Source organism: Stenella coeruleoalba, assembly GCF_951394435.1.
Source record: "Stenella coeruleoalba genome assembly, chromosome: 15".
Taxonomy (NCBI): domain Eukaryota; kingdom Metazoa; phylum Chordata; class Mammalia; order Artiodactyla; family Delphinidae; genus Stenella; species Stenella coeruleoalba.
Window position 1 is genome coordinate 86,540,683 of NC_137161.1, and position 19,480 is coordinate 86,560,162.

At 41.8% G+C, this 19,480-nt stretch overlaps 1 protein-coding gene across 3 annotated transcripts in view; it reads left to right on the top strand.

The window, feature by feature from the left end:
* SNX8 (sorting nexin 8) overlaps positions 1–19,480 on the top strand; it is a 77,204-nt gene that overhangs the window by 2,684 nt on the left and 55,040 nt on the right. For all 3 annotated transcript variants that reach the window (XM_079944253.1, XM_079944254.1, XM_079944255.1), the window contains exon 2: positions 19,201–19,420. In XM_079944253.1, the coding sequence (XP_079800379.1) occupies positions 19,314–19,420 (107 nt within the window). In that variant the 5' untranslated portion in view covers positions 19,201–19,313. The remainder of the gene's footprint in view (positions 1–19,200; positions 19,421–19,480) is intronic.

The window sequence follows — 19,480 nt, forward strand, 5'->3', positions numbered from 1 at the left end:
TTATGATTTCTTCTCAGACCTATAGTTTATTTGGAAATGTGGTCTTAATTGAGAGATATTTGAGGATTTTCCAGATATGTTTCCAAAATTAGTTTCAGGTTTAACTATGTTGTGAGCAGAGAACATACTTTGTTTTTTGCTTGTTTGTTTTTTTGTGTTTTTTTTGGCCACACCGCTTATAGGATCTTAGTTCCCCAACCAGGGATAGAATCTGGGCCCTCTGCAGTGAGAGTGCAGAGTCCTAACCACTGGATCACCAGGAAATTCCCCAGAGAACATACTTTGTGTGATTTCTGTGCTTTTTAAAATGTATTGAGATTTGTTGCCGAGAATGTGGACTCCCCTGGTGCCTGTTCCTTGAACTGCTGCTGTGGGTGAAGTGTTCAGGAAATGTCACTGAGGTCCAGTGGGTTGATGGCATTGCTCTAATCTTCTAAAACCTTTCTGATTTTCCGTTCCTGTGTTCTATCCATTGCTGAGAGAGAAATGTTGGAAACTTCCAGCTCTAATGATGGATTTGACCATTTCTCCTTTCCGTGTTATCACTTGTTTCGTGTACTTTGAAGTTCTGTATTAGGTACGTGTACATTTAGCGTTGCTTTGTCTTTTTGATGAATTGGCCCCGTTGCCACTTTAAATATTTCTTTTTATTCCTGATAATATCCCTGGCTCTGGAGTCTACTTCGTCTGATACTAATTTGGCTAACTTCCGGATTTCTTTTGATTAGTGTGTGCATGGCATTGTGTCCCCTAAAAGGGGGGAAATCAGTAGAGAAAATCAGTGAAAATGAAATCTGGTTCTTTAATAAGATCAATAAAATTGATAAACCTCTAGCCTTGATAGCCAAGAAAAAGAAAGAGAGAAGACATAAACTACTAATATCAGAAATGAAGTAAGGGTCATCAGTACTGATCCTATAGGTATTAAAAGGATAACAAAGGAATATTATGAACAGCTCTGTGCCCACAAATTTGATAACTAAGATGAATTGGATCAATTGTTCAAAAACACTAACAGAAGACACACAAGGAGAGATAGATAATCTGAATAGGCCTGTAGCTATTGAAGTAACTGAATCACTAATTAGTCATCCTTCAAAAGAGAAAGCACCAGGCGCTGATGGTTTCACTGGTGAATTCTGTCAAACAGTTAAGAAAGAAATGATGCTGGGGACTTCCCTGGTGGAGCAGTGGTTAAGAATCCGCCCGCCGATGCAGGGGACATGGGTTCGAGCCCTGGTCTGGGAAGATCCCACATGCCGTGGAGCAACTAAGCCTGTGTGCCACAAGTACTGAGCCTGCTCTCTAGAGCCCACGAGCCACAACTACTAAGCCAGTGCACCTAGAGCCTGTGCTCCACTACAAGAGAAGCCACCGCAATGAGAATCCTGCGCACTGCAATAAAGAGTAGCCTCCACTTGCCACAACTAGAGAAAGCCCACACGCAGCAACGAAAACCCAATGTAGCCGAAAATAAATAAATAAATAAAAACTGTAAAAAAAAAAAAAAATGATGCCGATTTGCTACAATCTCTTCCAGAAAATAGAAGCAGAGGGAACACTGCCTAACTCCTTCTATGAGGCCAGCTTTTCCCTGATACAAAAACCTGGTAAGTGTATTATGAGAAAGGAGAACTACGGGTCAACATCTCGTGAATATAGATGCAGAAATCCTCGACAAAATGTGAGCAAATCGAAGGCAGTAACGCATAAAAAGATTATGTAGCGTAACCAAGGAGGGTTTATTCCAGGTGTGCAGCCTGCTTCAACATTTGAAAATCAATTACTGAAATTCACATCGACTGACTAAAGAAGAAAAGTCATATATCAATAGATGCAGAAAAAAGCAAATGAAAAAAGTCATTTTTTTAAAAAAATTTTTGACTGTGTTGGGTCTTTGTTGCTGTGCGTGGGCTTTCTCTAGTTGCGGTGAGTGGGGGCTACTCTCCATTGTGGTGCGCGGGCTTCTTTTTTTTTAAGATTTTTATTTTTATTTATTTAATAATTTTATTTATTTGTTTATTTGGCTGCACTGCATCTTCATTGCTATGTGCGGGCTTTCTCTAGTTGTGGCGAGTAGGGGCTACTCTTCGTTGCAGTGTGCGGGCTTCTCATAGTGGTGGCTTCTCTTGTTGCAGAGCACGGGCTCTAGGCACACAGGCTTCAGTAGTTGTGGCATAGAGGCTCAGTAGTTGTGGCTCGCGGGCTCTAGAGCGCAGGCTCAGTAGCTGTGGCACACGGGCTTAGTTGCTCTGCAGCATGTGGGATCTTCCCAGACCAGGGCTTGAACCTGTGTCCCCTGCATTGGCAGGCGGATTCTTAACCACTGCACCACCAGGGAAGTCCAACAAGGGCTTCTCCTTGTGGTGGCTTCTGTTGTTGTGGAGCATGGGCTCTAGGTGTGCGAGCTTCAGTAGCAGCATGTAGGCTCAGTGGTTGTGGCTCACGGGCTTAGTTGCTCCACGGCACGTGGGATCTTCCCAGACCAGGGATTGAACCTGTGTCCCCTGCATTGGCAGGCATATTCTCAACCACTGCACCACCAGGGAAGTCCTCCAATATCTTTCAGTTAAAAAACAAAACAAAACTGGGAATTCCCTGGCAGTCCAGTGGTTACAGCTCTGCACTTTCACTGCGGGGGGTGCAGGTTCAATCCCTGGTCTGGTAACTAAGATCCCACATGCCATGCAGAGTGGCCAAAAAAAAAAAAAAAACAGGAAAACTTCTTCGACTTGATAAAGAACACCTGCAGCTAACATCACACTTCACAGAGAGAAACTAGGTGCTTTCCGCCTAAATCAGGAACAAGGAAGGATGCCCATTCTAACCACTTCTGATCAACATTGTACTGGAAGTCCTAGCTAATAATGAGGCAAGAAAAGGAGATAAAAGCTATACAGGCTGGGAAGGAAGAAATAAAATTGTTGCTTGCAGATGACATAATTGTCTATGAAGAAAATCCCCAAAGAATCAACAGCAACAACAACAACAAAAACTCCTGGAACTAGTAAGTAATTATAGCAGGGTTGCAGGATACAATTTTTATATATAAAAGTCCTTTGACTCCCTATATACCAACAGTGAACATTGGAATTTGAAATTAAAAGCACAATAGAGGGCTTCCCTGGTGGCGCGGTGGTTGAGAGTCCGCCTGCCGATGCAGCGGATGCGGGTTCGCGCCCGGGCCCGGGAGGATCCCACGTGCCGCAGAGCTGCTGGGCCCGTGAGCCGTGGCTGCTGGGCCTGCGTGTCCGGAGCCTGTACTCCGCAACCGGAGAGGCCACGACAGTGAGAGGCCCGCATACCGCAAAAAAAAAAAAAAAAAAAAAAAGCACAATAGAGATAAGAGGGAGAGAGAGGGAAAGGGAAATACTTAGGTATAAATGTAACAAAATACAGGATCTGTATGAGGAAAACTGCAAAACAGATGGAAAAAAGATCTAAACAAATGAAGATATTTCATCTTTATGGATAGATATTTCATGTTTCTAAATATTGTTAAGATGTCAGTTCTTCCCACAAAGATCTTAAGATTCAGTGCAATCCCAATCAAAATGCCAGCAAATCATTTTGTAGATATCAACAAGTTTTTAATGAATTTTATATGGACAGAAAAGACACAATAGCCAGCACAGTACTGAAGAACGATGTCAGAGGATGACACTACCTCACTTTAAGACTTACTATACAGCTATTGGGGGTTCCCTGGTGGCGCAGTGGTTGAGAATCCGCCTGCCAATGCAGGGGACATGGGTTCAATCCCTGGTCTGGGAAGATCCCACATGCCGTGGGGCAACTAAGCCCGTGTGCCACAACTACTGAGCCTGCGCTCTAGAGCCCGTGAGCCACAACTACTGAGCCCACGTGCCACAAGTACTGAAGCCCATGCACCTGGAGCCCGTGCTCCACAACAAGAGAAGCCACTGCAATGAGAAGCCCACGCACTGCGACGAAGAGTAGCCCCTGCTCACCACAACTAGAGAAAGCCCGTGCGCAGCAACAAAGACCCAACGCAGCCAAAAATAAATAAATAAATAAATAAAATCTATTAAAAAAAAAAGACTATACAGCTATAGTAATCAAGACGGTGAGATATTGGTGAAAGAACAGACAAACTAGGTCAAGGGAACAGAATAGAGAGCCCAGAAATCGATCCACACAAATACATTCCACTGATCTTTGACCAAAGAGCAAAGGAAATTCAGTGAGGAAAGGATAGACTTTTCAACAAATGGTCTTGGAACAATTGGGCATCCATGTGCAATAAAACTGAAAATAATAAGTCAAGACATTGTCCTTCAATTGAAACAAAAATTGACTCAAAATGGATCATCGACCTAAATGTAAAGCAAAAAACTAGGAGGTGACATAGGAGGAAATCTAGGTGATCTCATGTTTGACACTGAGATTTTTTTGTTTGTTTTGTTTTATTTTGAGGTATAGTTGATTTACAATATTATATCAGTTTCAGCTGTGCAACATAGTGATTCACAATTTTTCAAGAGGATACTTCATTTATTGTTATTATAAAATATTGACTATTTTCCCTGTTTAGTACAATATATCCTTGTAGCTTATTTATTTTATACATAGTAGTTTGAATCTCTTAACCCCCTGCCCCTGTCTTGCCCCTTCCCTCTTCCCTCTCTCCACTGGTAACTACTAGTTTGTTCTCTATATCTGTGAGTCGGCTTCCATTTTGTGATATTCATTCCTTTGTTTTACTTTTTTAGAGTCCACGTATAGGTGATAACATCTAGCATTTGTCTTTCTCTGTCTGACTTATTGGCAATGAGTTTTTAAGTGCAACACCAAAAGCACAATCTTTGAAAAAACATTGGCAAGTTGGACGTAAAATTAAAAACTCCGGGGCTTCCCTGGTGGCGCAGTGCTTAAGAATCCACTTGCCAATTCAGGGAACACGGATTCAAGCCCTGGTCTGGGAAGATCCCACATGCCACAGAGCAACTAAGCCCGTGTGCCACAACTACTGAGCCTGTGCTCTAGAGCCTGTGAGCCACAACTACTGAGCCTGCGTGCCACAACTACTGAGCCTGCGTGCCACAACTACTGAAGCCCACGTGCCTAGAGCCCGTGCTGCGCAACAAGAGAAGCCACCACAATGAGAAGCCCGCGCACCGCAACGAAGAGTAGCCCCCACTCACCGCAACCAGAGAAAGCCCGTGTGCAACATCAAAGACCCAACACAGCCAATAAATAAATAAATTAATTAATTAAAAAAACACAAAAAACGGAAGTCGTATGAGGTCGCTTCTCCACTCAAAAGCGTTGAATGGCTTCCCATCACTGAAAATGATAGCCAGAATCCTCACAGTGGCCTGCAGTGCCCTCCAATGCCCTGCACGCTTGCTGCCCTCCCCTCCTACAGGGCTCCCATTGCTACCTGGGCTCAGCTGTCCTGGCTTCCCAAGGACATTCTCACCTGCAGGCTTTTGCACCAGACTGGATCGCTCCTCCAGCAGATACCCGTGGATCAGCTCTCATTATTTCTAGGACTTTGTTCACATCTCTGCTCAGCAAGGCCTTCCCTGACCTCTACAGAATGGCACGTATGCCGCACCCATACCCACAGATCATGAGTCCTGCTTAGCGCCCACCACCATCGACATACTGTTTCACATATTTGTTTTGTTTTTATTATTTCTCTCCTATCCTTCTTCCCCCTCCCCCACTCCCCAATAGAATGTCTATTTTTCCTTTCAATTCTCTCAGGTTTTGCTTCATGTATTTTGAAAATCTGTTGTTAGGTGCTTACACATTTAGGATTTATGTCTTTTTCGTGCATAGTGGTATATATGTGGTCATACAAGCTGTTTTGCTATATGTAATGTGTCATTTTTTGGTGTATTTACCCCATTACAATTATGTAATGTTCCCCTTTTATTCCCAGTAATCTTCCTTGTTCTGAAGTCTAATATTTGTCTGATGTTAATATGGCCACACGAGCTTTCTTTTTTTTTTTTTTTTTTTTTTTTTGGTACCCGGGCCTCTCACTGCTGTGGCCTCTCCCGTTGCGGAGCACAGGCTCCGGACGCGCAGGCTCAGCGGCCATGGCTCACGGGCCCAGCCGCTCCGCGGCATGTGGGATCCTCCCGGACCGGGGCACGAACCCGCATCCCCTGCATCGGCAGGCGGACTCCCAACCACCGCGCCCCCAGGGAAGCCCAGCCACCTTTCTTTTGATTAGTGTTTGCATGGCATATATTTTCCCACCTTTTCACGTCTAATCTACCTATGTCGTTATATTTAGAGTGAGTTTTTTTTAGACAGAACGCGGTTGGGTCTTATGTTTTGTTGTTGTCTGTTTTTTATCCAGTGTATTGAACTTTATCTTTTAATTGATATTGTTGGACGATTTATATTTAATGTAATTTTTGACATGGTTGGATTAAGTCCATGATTTTGTTATTTTCCGTTTGTCCCTCTGTTTTCCGTTCCTCCCTTCCCCATCTCCTACCTCCTTTGGGTTATTCAAATATTTTTTAGAATTCCGTTTTAATTCATCGGTTGGCTTTTTGGGTCCATCTCTATGTATTATTTTCTGTGTGTGATTGCTCTAGAGATTATAATATACATTGCTAACATCCTACGGTCTACTTAAAGTTAATATTTTATCACTTCATGTAAAATGTAGAAGCCTTACAACTACTTAGGTACCTTTATCTTCCCATTTATGTTGTATTATTGCATATATTACATCTACATACATTGAAAATCCCATTAGACAATGTGATAACTTTTGCTTCCAACAACCATACTTGCTTTAAAGAACTTAAGAGGAGAAAGATAGTCTCCCTATATATATACTGTTTCTGTTGTTCTTTCTTCATTCCTGAATATCCACGCTTCTTTTTTTTTAAATTAATTAATTAATTTATTCTTGGCTGCGTTGGGTCTTCCTTGCTGCACGCGGGCTTCCTCTAGTTGCAGAGAGCAGAGGCTAGGCTTTGTCGCGGTGCACGGGCTTCTCATTGCGGTGGCTTCTTTTGTTGTGGAGCACAGGCTCTAGGCACGCCGGCTTCAGTAGTTGCTGTTCATGGGCTCAGTAGTTGTGGCTCTTGAGCTCTAGAGCGCAGGCTCAGTAGTTGTGGCCCACGGGCTTAGCTGCTCCGTGGCATGTGAGATTTTCCCAGACCAGGGCTCAAACCCGTGTCCCCTGCATTGGCAGACGGATTCTTAACCACTTCCCACCAGGGAAGTCCTATCCATGCTTCTTTCTGGTGTAATTTCCCTGCAGTTCGAAGAATTTCCTTTACCTTCTCTTTTAGAGCAAGTCTGCTATTGATGAATTTTCTTTGTTTTCCTTCTGCAATGTATTTTATCTTCATTCCTGAAATATGGTTTCTTGCATGTAGAATTCTGGGTTGACAGTTCTTTTTTTTCCCCCTTCAGCACTGTCAAAATGTTTTCCCACTGTTTCTGTCCTCTTTAATTTCTGATGAGAAATCTGTGATCATTCCAAGTGTTTTTGCATGTAATATATCATTTTTCTCTAGCTGCTGTCAAAATGTTTTCTTTATCTTCAGTTTTCAGCACTTTGAGTTTGATGTGTAGAGGTTTGTGGTTTTGTTCTATTTTGTTTAATTTTTATGTTATCCAGTTTGGTGTTCACTGAGCTTCGTGGGAAGTTTTCAACCACTGTTTCTTCAAGTATTTTTGTTTTTTCTGCACCAATCTTTTTCTCATCTCTGGGACTCCTATGACACAATGCTCAAACTGTCCATATTATCTTTTTCTTTTTCTTTTTTTCGCCACGCCACTCAGCTTGCAGGATCTTAGTTCCCCAACCAGGGATAGAACCTGTGCCCCCTGCAGTGGAAGCGCAGAGTCCTAACCACTGGACCGCCAGGGAAGTCCATATTGTTTTTTTCAACCTTTATCCTCTCTGTTCATTATTTCTATTGATCTGTCTTCAAGTTCCCTTATTTTTTCTTTCTGTCACCTCCGTCTGGTATTAGGCCCTCCAGAGAATTGTTAATTTTAGGCCATGTATTTTTTTTTAATTGTTAATTTTCCATTTGGTCCTTTTAAATTATTTGTTTCTCTGCTGAGAACTTCTACCTTTCCATTCATTTCAAATATATTTACCGTTGCATCATGGAGCTTAACTTTAAACAGCTGTTTTAAAGTCTTTGTCTGACAGTCCCGACATCTGGGTTACCCCCAGGCTGGCATCTGCTGGTTATCTTCTCTCTTGAGAATCGGTCAATTTTCCTGACTCTTTATATGTGGAGTAATCTTAGATTGGATCCTGGACATTTTGAATATTGTGCTGTTCAGGGTCTGAGTCCTGTTAGAATCCTCTGGAACATACTGACTTTTGGGCTGTTTTAGTGGCAGCCGCCCTGGAACAGCTCAGACTGCAAGTTCTGCTTTGCCTCCGTGGGTGGTGGTTCCAGTGTCCGGCTTTGCTGTGGTGATTTGGGTCTGGGATGTGTGTGCACAGGGGAGATGTGAGCCCAGGCTGTGGTACGGACTCCTTTCCAGAATCAGGCATCCCTTCTTCAGCCCTCTCCTTTGCAGGATTCTCCCCACGTCCTCTGACTCACAGGGGCCCCTTTTCTGGTGCTCTGGCCAGAAAGATGGGGTTCCTCGGAACTTTAGCTGCCCACCTGCCACTGCACAGTTCTGTGACGAGGGCTGCCCTTGGGGCACAGCCAGGAGACGAAAAGCAGAGAAAAGATGGATATTTCCCCCCATGCACACTCTTTAGACCTCAGGCATACCTTTCCCCAGGTCCTCTGCCCAGAAAGGCAGTTTCCGTGGGAGTTTTAGACTCCAGGGTGCCACTGCAAAATGGGGCCGGGAAGCAGGACGCTTTCTAAGGATAAAGAATAAAGAACAAGGAGGAGAAAAAGAGAAAATACCTGATCTGAATGGGGCCAAAGAGTCAACCTCGTTTGGGTGAGAAGGAATAAGGAAGTAAGTGTAGGGACGGGGGTTGGCTTGGCGTGGGGGTTTGGCGGACGCATATCCTGCACTTGTGGTCAAGCGGAGCATTTATGGGGGCTGCTCATCTACGTGTGGTTTACCGACATGGCACCCTCGGCAGGAGCAGCTCCAGCTTGAGCCGAGAAAGTTATTTCAACACATCAAAAACCTGTTTACAAAGAAAATCATTTTGGGACTTCCCTGGCGGCCCAGTGGTTAGGACTCGGCACCTTCATTCCTGTGGGCCTGGGTTCCATCCCTGGTTGGGGAGCTAAGATCGAGACATGGCCAAAAAAAAAAAAAGAAAAAAAAGAAACAAAACAACTTAAAATCATTTTAAGGCCAAATTTAGAGTTCCCACTAAAATCATGAGTTTGATGGCTACTGGTGTTTCCGTTACATTAACATGGCTATTAAAGTAACTATTAAAAAGGAAGATGCTCTGCCACATTCCCTGCCCCTTTGGGCAGCCTGGGACTCGAGTGAGCGGGAGAGACTGCCTCCGTTGCTAGATAACCTTGGGCAATTTATTTGTCATCTCTAAGCCTCAGTTTCCTTATCTCTGACATGGGAATAACAGTAGTAATATTTACCTCATAGGCCTGGGAGAGGAGAGGTCCAGTAAGATCAGTGGATGAATTATGCTTTTATTTTCCTGTAGGCTTATCTGAAAAGAATGAGCAGTATTTTCAAGAGGGCCAACCTCGTTCTGCAGGGTGGAGGATGCTCCTGGTTTTTGTTTATTTATTTATTTATTTTTATTATTGAATTTTATTTTATTTATTTTTTTATACGGCAGGTTCTTATTAGTCATCCAGTTTATACCCGTCAGTGTATATATGTCAATCCCAGTCTCCCAGTTCATCACACCACCCCACCCCTGCTGCTGCTTTCCCCCCTTGGTGTGCATACGTTTGTTCTCTACATCTGTGTCTCAATTTCTGCCCTGCAAACGAGTTCATCTGTACCATTCTGCCAGGTTCCACATATATGCCTTAATATGCGATATTTGTTTTTCTCTTTCTGACTTACTTCATTCTGTATGACAGTCTCTAGATTCATCCACATCTCTACAAATGACCCAATTTCGTTCCTTTTTATGGCTGAGTAATATTCCATTGTATATATGTACCACATCTTCTTTATCCATTCGTCTGTCGACGGGCATTTAGGTTGTTTTCATGACCTGGCTATTGTAAATAGTGCTGCAGTGAACAATGGGGTGCATGTGTCTTTTTGAATTATGGTTTTCTCTGGGTATATGCCCAGTAGTGGGATTGCTGGGTCATATGGTAATTCTATTTTTAGTTTTTTAAGGAACCTCCATACTGTTCTCCATAGTGGCTGTATCAATTTACATTCCCACCAATAGTGCAAGAGGGTTCCCTTTTCTCCACACGCTCTCCAGCATTTGTTCTTTGTAGATTTTCTGATGATGCCCATTCTAACTGGTGTGAGGTGATACCTCATTGTAGTTTTGATTTGCATTTCTCGAATAATTAGTGATGTTGAGCAGCTTTTCATGTGCTTCTTGGCCATCTGTATGTCTTCTTTGGAGAAATGTCTATTTAGGTCTTCTGCCCATTTTTTGATTCGGTTGTTTGTTTTTTTAATATTGAGCTGCATGAGCTGTTTATGTATTTTGGAGATTAACCCTTTGTCCGTTGATTCGTTTGCAAATATTTTCTCCTATTCTGAGGGTTGTCTTTTCGTCTTGTTTGTAGTTTCCTTTGAGTTGCAAAAGCTTTTAAGTTTCATTAGGTCCCATTTGTTTATTTTTGTTTTTATTTCCATTACTCTAGAAGATGGATCAAAAAAGATCTTGCTGTGATTTATGTCAAAGTGTGTTCTTCCTATGTTATCCTCGAAGAGTTTTATAGTGTCCAATCTTACATTTAGATCTCTAATCCATTTTGAGTTTATTTTTGTGTATGGTGTTAGGGAATGTTCTAATTTCATTCTTTTACATGTAGCTGTCCAGTTTTCCCAGCACCACTTATTGAAGAGACTGTCTTTTCTCTGTTGTATATTCTTGCCTCCTTTGTCATAGATTAGTTGACCATAGGTGCATGGGTTTATCTCTGGGCTTTCTATCCTGTTCCATTGATCTATATTTCTGTTTTTGTGCCAGTACCATATTGTCTTGATTACTGTAGCTTTGTAGTATAGTCTGAAGTCAGGGAGTCTGATTCCTCCAGCTCTGTTGTTTTCCCTCAAGACTGCTTTCGTTATTCGGGGTCTTTTGTGTCTCCATACAAATTTTAAGATTTTTTGTTCTAGTCCTGTAAAAAAAAAAAGCCATTGGTAATTTGATAGGGATTGCGTTGAATCTGTAGATTGCTTTGGGTAGTATAGTCATTTTCACTATATTGTTTTTCACAATATTTGTTTCTTCCAATCCAAGAACATGGTATATCTCTCCATCTGTTGGTATCATCTTTAATTTCTTTCAACAGCGTCTTATAGTTTTCTGCATACAGGTCTTTTGTCTCCCTAGGTAGGTTTATTCCTAGGTATTTTATTCTTTTTGTTTCAGTGGTAAATGGGAGTGTTTCCTTAATTTCTCTTTCAGATTTTTCATCATTAGTGTATAGGAATGCAAGAGATTTCTGTGCATTAATTTTGTATCCTGCAACTTTACCAAATTCATTGATCAGCTCTAGTAGTTTTCTGGTGGCATCTTTAGGATTCTCTATGTATAGTATCATGTCATCTGCAAACGGTGACAGTTTTACTTCTTCTTTTCCAATTTGTATTCCTTTTATTTTGTTTTCTTCTCTGATTGCCATGGCTAGGACTTCCAAAACTATGTTGAATAATAGTTGCGAGAGTGGACATCCTTGTCTTGTTCCTGATCTTAGAGGAAATGCTTTCAGTTTTTCACCATTGAGAATGATGTTCGCTGTGGGTTTGTCATATATGGCCTTTATTATGTTGAGGTAGGTTCCCTCTGTGCCCACTTTCTGGAGAGTTTTTATCATAAATGGGTGTTGAATTTTGTCAAAAGCTTTTTCTGGATCTATTGAGATGATCATATGGTTTTTATTCTTCAGTTTGTTAATATGGTGTAACACATTGATTGATTTACATACATTGAAGAATCCTTGCATCCCTGGGATAAATCCCACTTGATCATGGTGTATGATCCTTTTAATGTGTTGTTGGATTCTGTTTGCTAGTATTTTGTTGAGGATTTTTGCATCTATAGTCATCAGTGATATTGGTCTTTAATTTTCTTTTCTTGTAGTATCTTTGTCTGGTTTTGGTATCAGGGTGATGGTGGCCTCATAGAATGAGTTTGGGAGTGTTCCTTCCTCTGCAATTTTTTGGAAGAGTTTGAGAAGGATGGATGTTAGCTCTTCTCTAAATGTTTGATAGAATTCACCTGTGAAGCCATCTGGTCCTAGACTTTTTGTTTGTTGGAAGATTTTTAATCACAGTTTCAATTTCATTACTTGTGATTGGTCTGTTCCTATTTTCTATTTCTTCCTGGTTCAGTCTTGGAAGGTTATACCTTTCTAAGAATTTGTCCATTTCTTCCAGGTTGTCCATTTTATTGGCATAGAGTTGCTTGTAGTAGTCTCTTAGGATGCTTTGTATTTCTGCAGCGTCTGTGGTAACTTCTCCTTTTTCATTTCTAATTTTATTGATTTGAGTCCTCTCCCTCTTTTTCTTGATGAGTCTGGCTAATGGTTTATCAATTTTGTTTATCTTCTCAAAGAACCAGCTTTTAGTTTTATTGATCTTTGCTATTGTTTTCTTTGTTTCTATTTCATTTATTTCTGCTCTGATCTTTTTGATTTCTTTGCTTCTGCTAACTTTGGATTTTGTTTGTTCTTCTTTCTCTAGTTCCTTTAGGTGTAAGGTTAGATTGTTTATTTGAGAGTTTTCTTGTTTCTTGAGATAGGCTTGTATTGCTATAAACTTCCCTCTTAGAACTGCTTTTGCTGCATCCCACAGGTTTTGGATCATTATGTTTTCCTTATCATTTGTCTCTAGGTATTTTTTGATTTCCTCTTTGATTTCTTCAGTGACCTCTTGGTTATTTAGTAACGTATTGTTTAGCCTCCATGTGTTTTTGTTTTTTACGTTTTTTTCCCTGTAATTGATTTCTGATTTCATAGCGCTGTGGTCAGAAAAGATGCTTGATATGATTTCAATTTTCTTAATTTTTTTTTTTTTTGGCGGTACGCGGGCCTCTCACTGTTGTGGCCTCTCCCGTTGTGGAGCACAGGCTCCGGACACGCAGGCTCAGCGGCCATGGCTTACAGGCCCAGCTGCTCCACGGCATGTGGGATCTTCCTGGACCGGGGCACGAACCCGTGTCCCCTGCATTGGCAGGCGGACTCTCAACCACTGCGCCACCAGGGAAGCCCAATTTTCCTAAAATTACTGAGGCTTGATTTGTGACCCAAGATGTGATCTATCCTGGAGAATGTTCCATGTGCACTTGAGAAGAAAGTGTAATTTCCTGTTTTGGGATGGAATGTCCTATAAATATCAATTGAATCTATCTGGTCCGTTGTGTCATTTAAAGCTTGTGTTTCCTTATTAATTTTCTGTTTGGATGATCTGTCCATTGGTGTAAGTGAGGTGTTAAAGTCCCCAACTATTATTGTGTTACTGTCGATTTCCTCCTTTATAGCTGTTAGCAGTTGCCTTATGTATTGAGGTGCTACTATGTTGGGTGCATATATATTTATAATTGTTATATCTTCTTCTTGGATTGATCCGTTGATCATTTTGTAGTGTCCTTCCTTGTCTCCTGTAACATTCTTTATTTTGAAGTCTGTTTTATCGATATGAGTATTGCTACTCCAGCTTTCTTTTGGTTTCCATTTGCATGGAATATCTTTTTCCATCCCCTCACTTTCAGTCTGAATGTGTCCCTAGGTCTGAAGTGGGTCTCTGTAGACAGCATATGTATGGGTGTTGTTTTTGTATCCATTCAGCAAGCCTGTGTCTTTTGGTTGGAGCATTTAATCCATTCACGTTTAAGGTAATTATTGATGTGTATGTTCCTATAACCATTTTCTTAATTGTTTTGGGTTTGTTTTTGTAGGTCCTTTTCTTCTCTTGTGTTTCCCACTTAGAGAAGTTCCTTTAGCATTTTTTGTAGCGCTGGTTTGGTGGTGCTGAATTCTCTTAGCTTTTGCTTGTCTGTAAAGCTTTTCATTTCTCCATTGAATCTGAATGAGATCCTTGCTAGGTAGAGTAATCTTGGTTGTAGGTTCTTCCCTTTCATCACTTTAAATATATCATGCCATTCCCTTCTGGCTTGTAGAGTTTCTGCTGAGAAATCAGCCATTAACCTTATGGGAGTTCCCTTGTATGTTATTTGTCGTTTTTCCCTTGCTGCTTTCAATAATTTTTCATTGTCTTTAATTTTTGCCAGTTTGATTACTATGTGTCTCGGCATGTTTCTCCTTGGGTTTATCCTGTATGGGACCCTCTGCGCTTCCTGGACTTGGGTGGCTATTTCCTTTCCCATGTTAGGGAAGTTTTCAACTCTAATCTCTTCAGATATTTTCTCGGGTCCTTTCTCTCTCTCTTCTCCTTCTGGGACCCCTGTAATGCAAATGTTGTTGCGTTTAACGTTGTCCCAGAGGTCTCTTAGGCTGTCTTCATTCCTTTTCATTCTTTTTTCTTTATTCTGTTCTGCAGCAGTGAATTGCACCATTCTGTCTTCCAGGTCACTTATCCGTTCTTCTGCCTCAGTTATTCTGCTATTGATTCCTTCTAGTGTAGGTTTCATTTCAGTTATTGTATTGTTCATCTCTGTTTGTTTGTTCTTTAATTTTTCTAGGTCTTTGTTAAACATTTCTTGCATCTTCTCAATCTTTGCCCCCATTCTTTTTCTAAGGTCCTGGATCATCTTCACTATCATTATTCTGAATTCTTTTTCTAGAAGGTTGCCTATCTCTACTTCAGTTAGTTGCTTTTCTGGGGTTTTATCTTGTTCCTTCATCTGGTACATGGCCCTCTGCCTTTTCATCTTGTGTGTCTTTCTGTGAATGTGGTTTTTGTTCCACAGGCTGCAGGATTGTAGTTCTTCTTGCTTCTGCTGTCTGTCCTCTCACTCCTGGTTTTTAGAATGAGGCTCAGACCTGGGAGTGCCCAGTCTCTGAGCCTGGAGGGCAGTGGATGAGGCAGCAGAGACCTAGGCTGGCGCTTGGCGGTCTCAGGGTGGAAGGCTCTCCAGAGGGGTGGCTCATGGGCGTTGGGCAGCTTTGTTGCAGCCTAGCAGCCTGCGTAGAGTCTCGGGAACCCTGCTGGGCTGGAGTGGACTGACTGGTAATGGTGTGAGCAGAGGCCCAGCCTCCTCACCTCACCTCCCAGCCAGGGGCCAGCCTGGGTGGGTTTGCCAGCACTGTGGCCCAAACTTAACAGCCTGAAGGACCGCCCTTGAAAAAACAAACAAACAAAGAGCCCTGAAAATGTAAAATTGCATTTCATCTTAGCCAGTGAGTGGAGGCTTGTTACCAGTTTTATCGTGATTTAGAAAAAGGAAGAACTGAGACATTTGCACATCGTGAGTGCCCAGGACATGGCATTCGTTCGTAGCTCTGACGGCCTGATTTCGCCTACACTTATCCAGCCAGCCTGCTCTTGTGTGGTTGTGGGGTTTGGGTGAGAGGCACGCCTGCTCCTGGCCGTGGCTGTGGAAGGCTGACCCGAGGAAATCGGAGGAACACAGACAGGGAGGTATTGGGGAAAACGCAGAACGGCACCCATCGTAGCTTATTCTCGTCAGCTGTCCATGTGGGAAATGATGCCGTGTTCCTCTAACATGAGGTGGAAAGGAGACAAATCAAAAAGGCAGGCGAGTCAGGGAGAGGTCTTCCTGTTGGTCTTGTGTGGATGGCAGCCCCACTGCTGTGTTTGAAGTGCTGCAAGGTGGGGACCCCAGGTTATGAGGACATGCTGCATGCTGGGCTCCGGACCCCGTATCTGCAAACAGCTTGCAGGAGCTTTGACAGATACACAGTTGCGTCCAGGAAACCATGGCCCCGTGGTCGGTCAGGACTCAGCATGTCATGGTCCCAAAGTTTCCTCACGCCTCTTTGCAGGTCAGCCTCTCCTCTTTCCCCAACCCAGGCACTGCAGATTTGGGGGAGGAGGAACCTAAATGGTGGGAAAAGAAAATAAACAAAAACAAAGCAAGTGATTTAGGAGGGAAAATTGAGAAACAGCAGGGTACCGTCCAAGTTTCTGTTTGCAGAATTGCTTTGTGTGTGTATACATTTTGGAGAGAAGCTGGGTTTTTAGAATAGATTTGCATTTTCTTTGTGATTTTTCTATCGAGTTAGAAGGAACAGAACCTCAGTGGACAGAATCTTAGATGGCTGCCAGCCCCATGGTTCTCAAACCGTGGTCCTCAGGGTGCTAGAATTCCACAGGCGGCCTGACTTTGGGGGATTCCACACAGGTATGATTCTAATTGTTAAAACATTTTGAAACTGTGTAGAAATGGCAATAAATTTTATGTTTCTCATGCCCTTGTCTTTCTTTATAGATGTGTAATTTTACTATATATAGAAAATATTTTATCTTTATATAGTATTTTATATAGTATTTATTATATAAATAAGAAAATTATCATATAAATAATATATTTTGTATGTCTATTATAATATTTGTAGTATTCAAGATATGGTTATAAAATATATATAGATAAAATACTATATATAGTAAATACATAGTATATATAAATATATAGTAAACTATATAGTAAACTATACAGAAAATATAGATAAAACACTATAGTGAATATATATTTTATGTTATACAAAATTTGTATATATAAATTATATATTTTATATATGGAATAAATACTATATATAGTAAAATTATAAATCTATAAAGAAAAAGTCATGGTAAACATATATATTTAGTACGTATATAATATAAAAATACACATTTAGTGTATATATATATATTAATATATATGTTGCCAAACAACATAATGCATGTTTGTCAATCTTATTTGTGTGTATGATTCTGGAATTTGCACTTTTTCCCATTATGTTTATGAGATTAATTCATTTCCATGTACAAAGCTACAGGTGATTATTTTCTCTGCTGAATAGCATTCCATTGTAGACTACGTTCTAGTTTCTTTATCCTTTAATGGTCGGTGGAAATGTGAGTTGTTTCAGGTTTTGGTGTTGCACACAGTGCTGCTAAGAACATTCTTACACATGTGCAGGAGTTTATCTGAAGACTGAGTGACATACCTAGGACTGGAATGGATGGTTCCAGGGTAGGGGCCTCTTCAACTTTACAAGATGATGGGAAATTTTTTCCAATGATAGGTATGTAACCAGGTCAGCTTTTTTCTGTGGAGACTCCAGAAGAAAGTTTCTACCATCGCTGCGTGTAAATTTGAAATTCTTATCGTGATACCGTTGTTAAGAGTCTGTGGCTCAGTTCTGGACGGTCAGAGTCCAGAGGCTGACCAGGACACGTTACAGCAGCTGGGCTACTAACCCGTGAATGACTGGGATGGGTGGGTCTTTATGCTTCTGTGGCCACAGTTTACTCACCTGTAAAATGGGAAAGAAATACCTGCTTCAAAGGGACTCGGGGATCAGAGAGACATGACAGCTAATTCCAGTGCCTGATCTTGGCTGGGTCCTGTACTGGAGGGAAACATGCTTTGAAGGACATTATTGAGTCGATGGGTGAAACTGACAACATTGGAATATGAACAGTAGATTAGATCAGATATATTATCAGGGTTAAATTTGCTGAAGCTGATAGCTGTACTAGGTGATATAAAAGAACATCCCTGGGATTTCCTGGTGGGCCAGTGGTTAAGACTCCGAGCTTCCAATGCAGGGGGCCCGCTTTTGATCCCTGGTCAGGGAACTAGATCCCGCATTCCTCAGCTAAGATCCCACATGCCGTAACTAAAGATCATGCGTGCCACAACTAAGATCTGGAGCAGCTAAGTAAATAAATAAATCATCCTACATCCAGAAGTATTTCGAGGTAAAAGGCTGGGATGCTTGCAACTTACTCTCAAATGTATAAATAAGGATTGCAAGTGATGAAGCATGTCAGGTAAAATGTTAACGCCAGTGAACAAAAAAGATGGGAAAACCTCCTAAACTCGGGGAAGACTGGGAACAAGCACAGCAATTTTTTTCTAGGAGCTCTAGGGCTTGACACGGCATTTGGAGATGTCTGCCGAAAGAACAAATGCTTGAATAAATGAACGAATTAATAAGTTAATAAATAAAGGCTGTGATACCTTGGCTGGGCAGAGATGTAGAGAACTCCTTGTGTTAACATTGACCTTTTCGTGAGGTTTGATTTTGAGTGATGGCCTATCTCACTCCCAAAACAGAGTAGATCCCAGCACATTGTCCAATAAAAATACAATGTGAGCCATATATGTATTATAATTTTAGAACTGTCTAGTGACCACCTTGGAAGCATAAAAAAAATAGGTAAAGTCAACTTTAATACTGTATTTCATTTAGCCCCACGTGTTCAGATAGTATTACTTTAAGATATAACTAATATTAAAATCATTGAGGTATTTTTACATTCTTTTTTTTCATTTGAAGTCCTGGCAGTCCAACACGTACCTTACTTACTGCACTGCTCAATTCAATCACTAAATTTTCATCGAAATAGTTGATCTGTATTTTGATTTCATAAAATTTACAGTTGAAAAGGTAGATTTATATACCCAAATCGTTCCAAACATACTTGAAAGGTTTCCAATAGCTGAATGAGTATGGCTTTTACATTTAAATCGATTTAAAGGAAATAAAATGAAAACTTCAGTTCCCCAGTTATACTAGCTACCTGTGGCTGGTGTGTGCTGTGCTGGATGGCGAGGGGGTACGTGCTCCCTAAATAGGATGGATGGATGGATGGATGGATGCGTGAGTGGAGCTGGGCTGGTTAGCAGACCGCCCTCTCATAAGGGTTTCAGATTCAGTCAAAGGCACGTTTGTTAAAGGAGAACATCAAGTAGCAAAATCATATGTGCAATACATCCCATTTTTGTTTTTTCAAATAAGTAAGCATTAGTATAGGCACTGGAAAAATATATACCACATTGTATGCAGTGAATTCAGTAAGTATTCATCGAGAGGCAGGCCTGCCCGAGTTGCTGAGTTAAGGTCCCTCCCTGCCCGCACGGAGCTGCCACTCTGGCTGGGGAGACGGACAGTGGACAGATGGGTAGTGGTTGCGTGGCAGTGGGGGATATAAGGGCATTTATTGTTACAGAAGCTGACGGGGCAGAATGAAGGCAGCCCCAGACGGAGGGCCCTCTGAAGAGGACACGTCTGAGCTGAGACCTGGGAAGCCGGAAGTGGGCGCTGCGTGGGGTGGGGAGGTTGATGCTCCCGCTGGAGGGGCGACTTGTCGGGATCGCGGGAAGAACTCGAGTCGGCGGAGAGACGAGTCGCCTGCAGGTGGCGCTCTCGGCCCACCCTTTTCTGTCCAGGTAACGGGGGTTTCCTTTTTCAGTTGCTAACCTCGTGGGAAACCCAGGAAGCACTTTTCT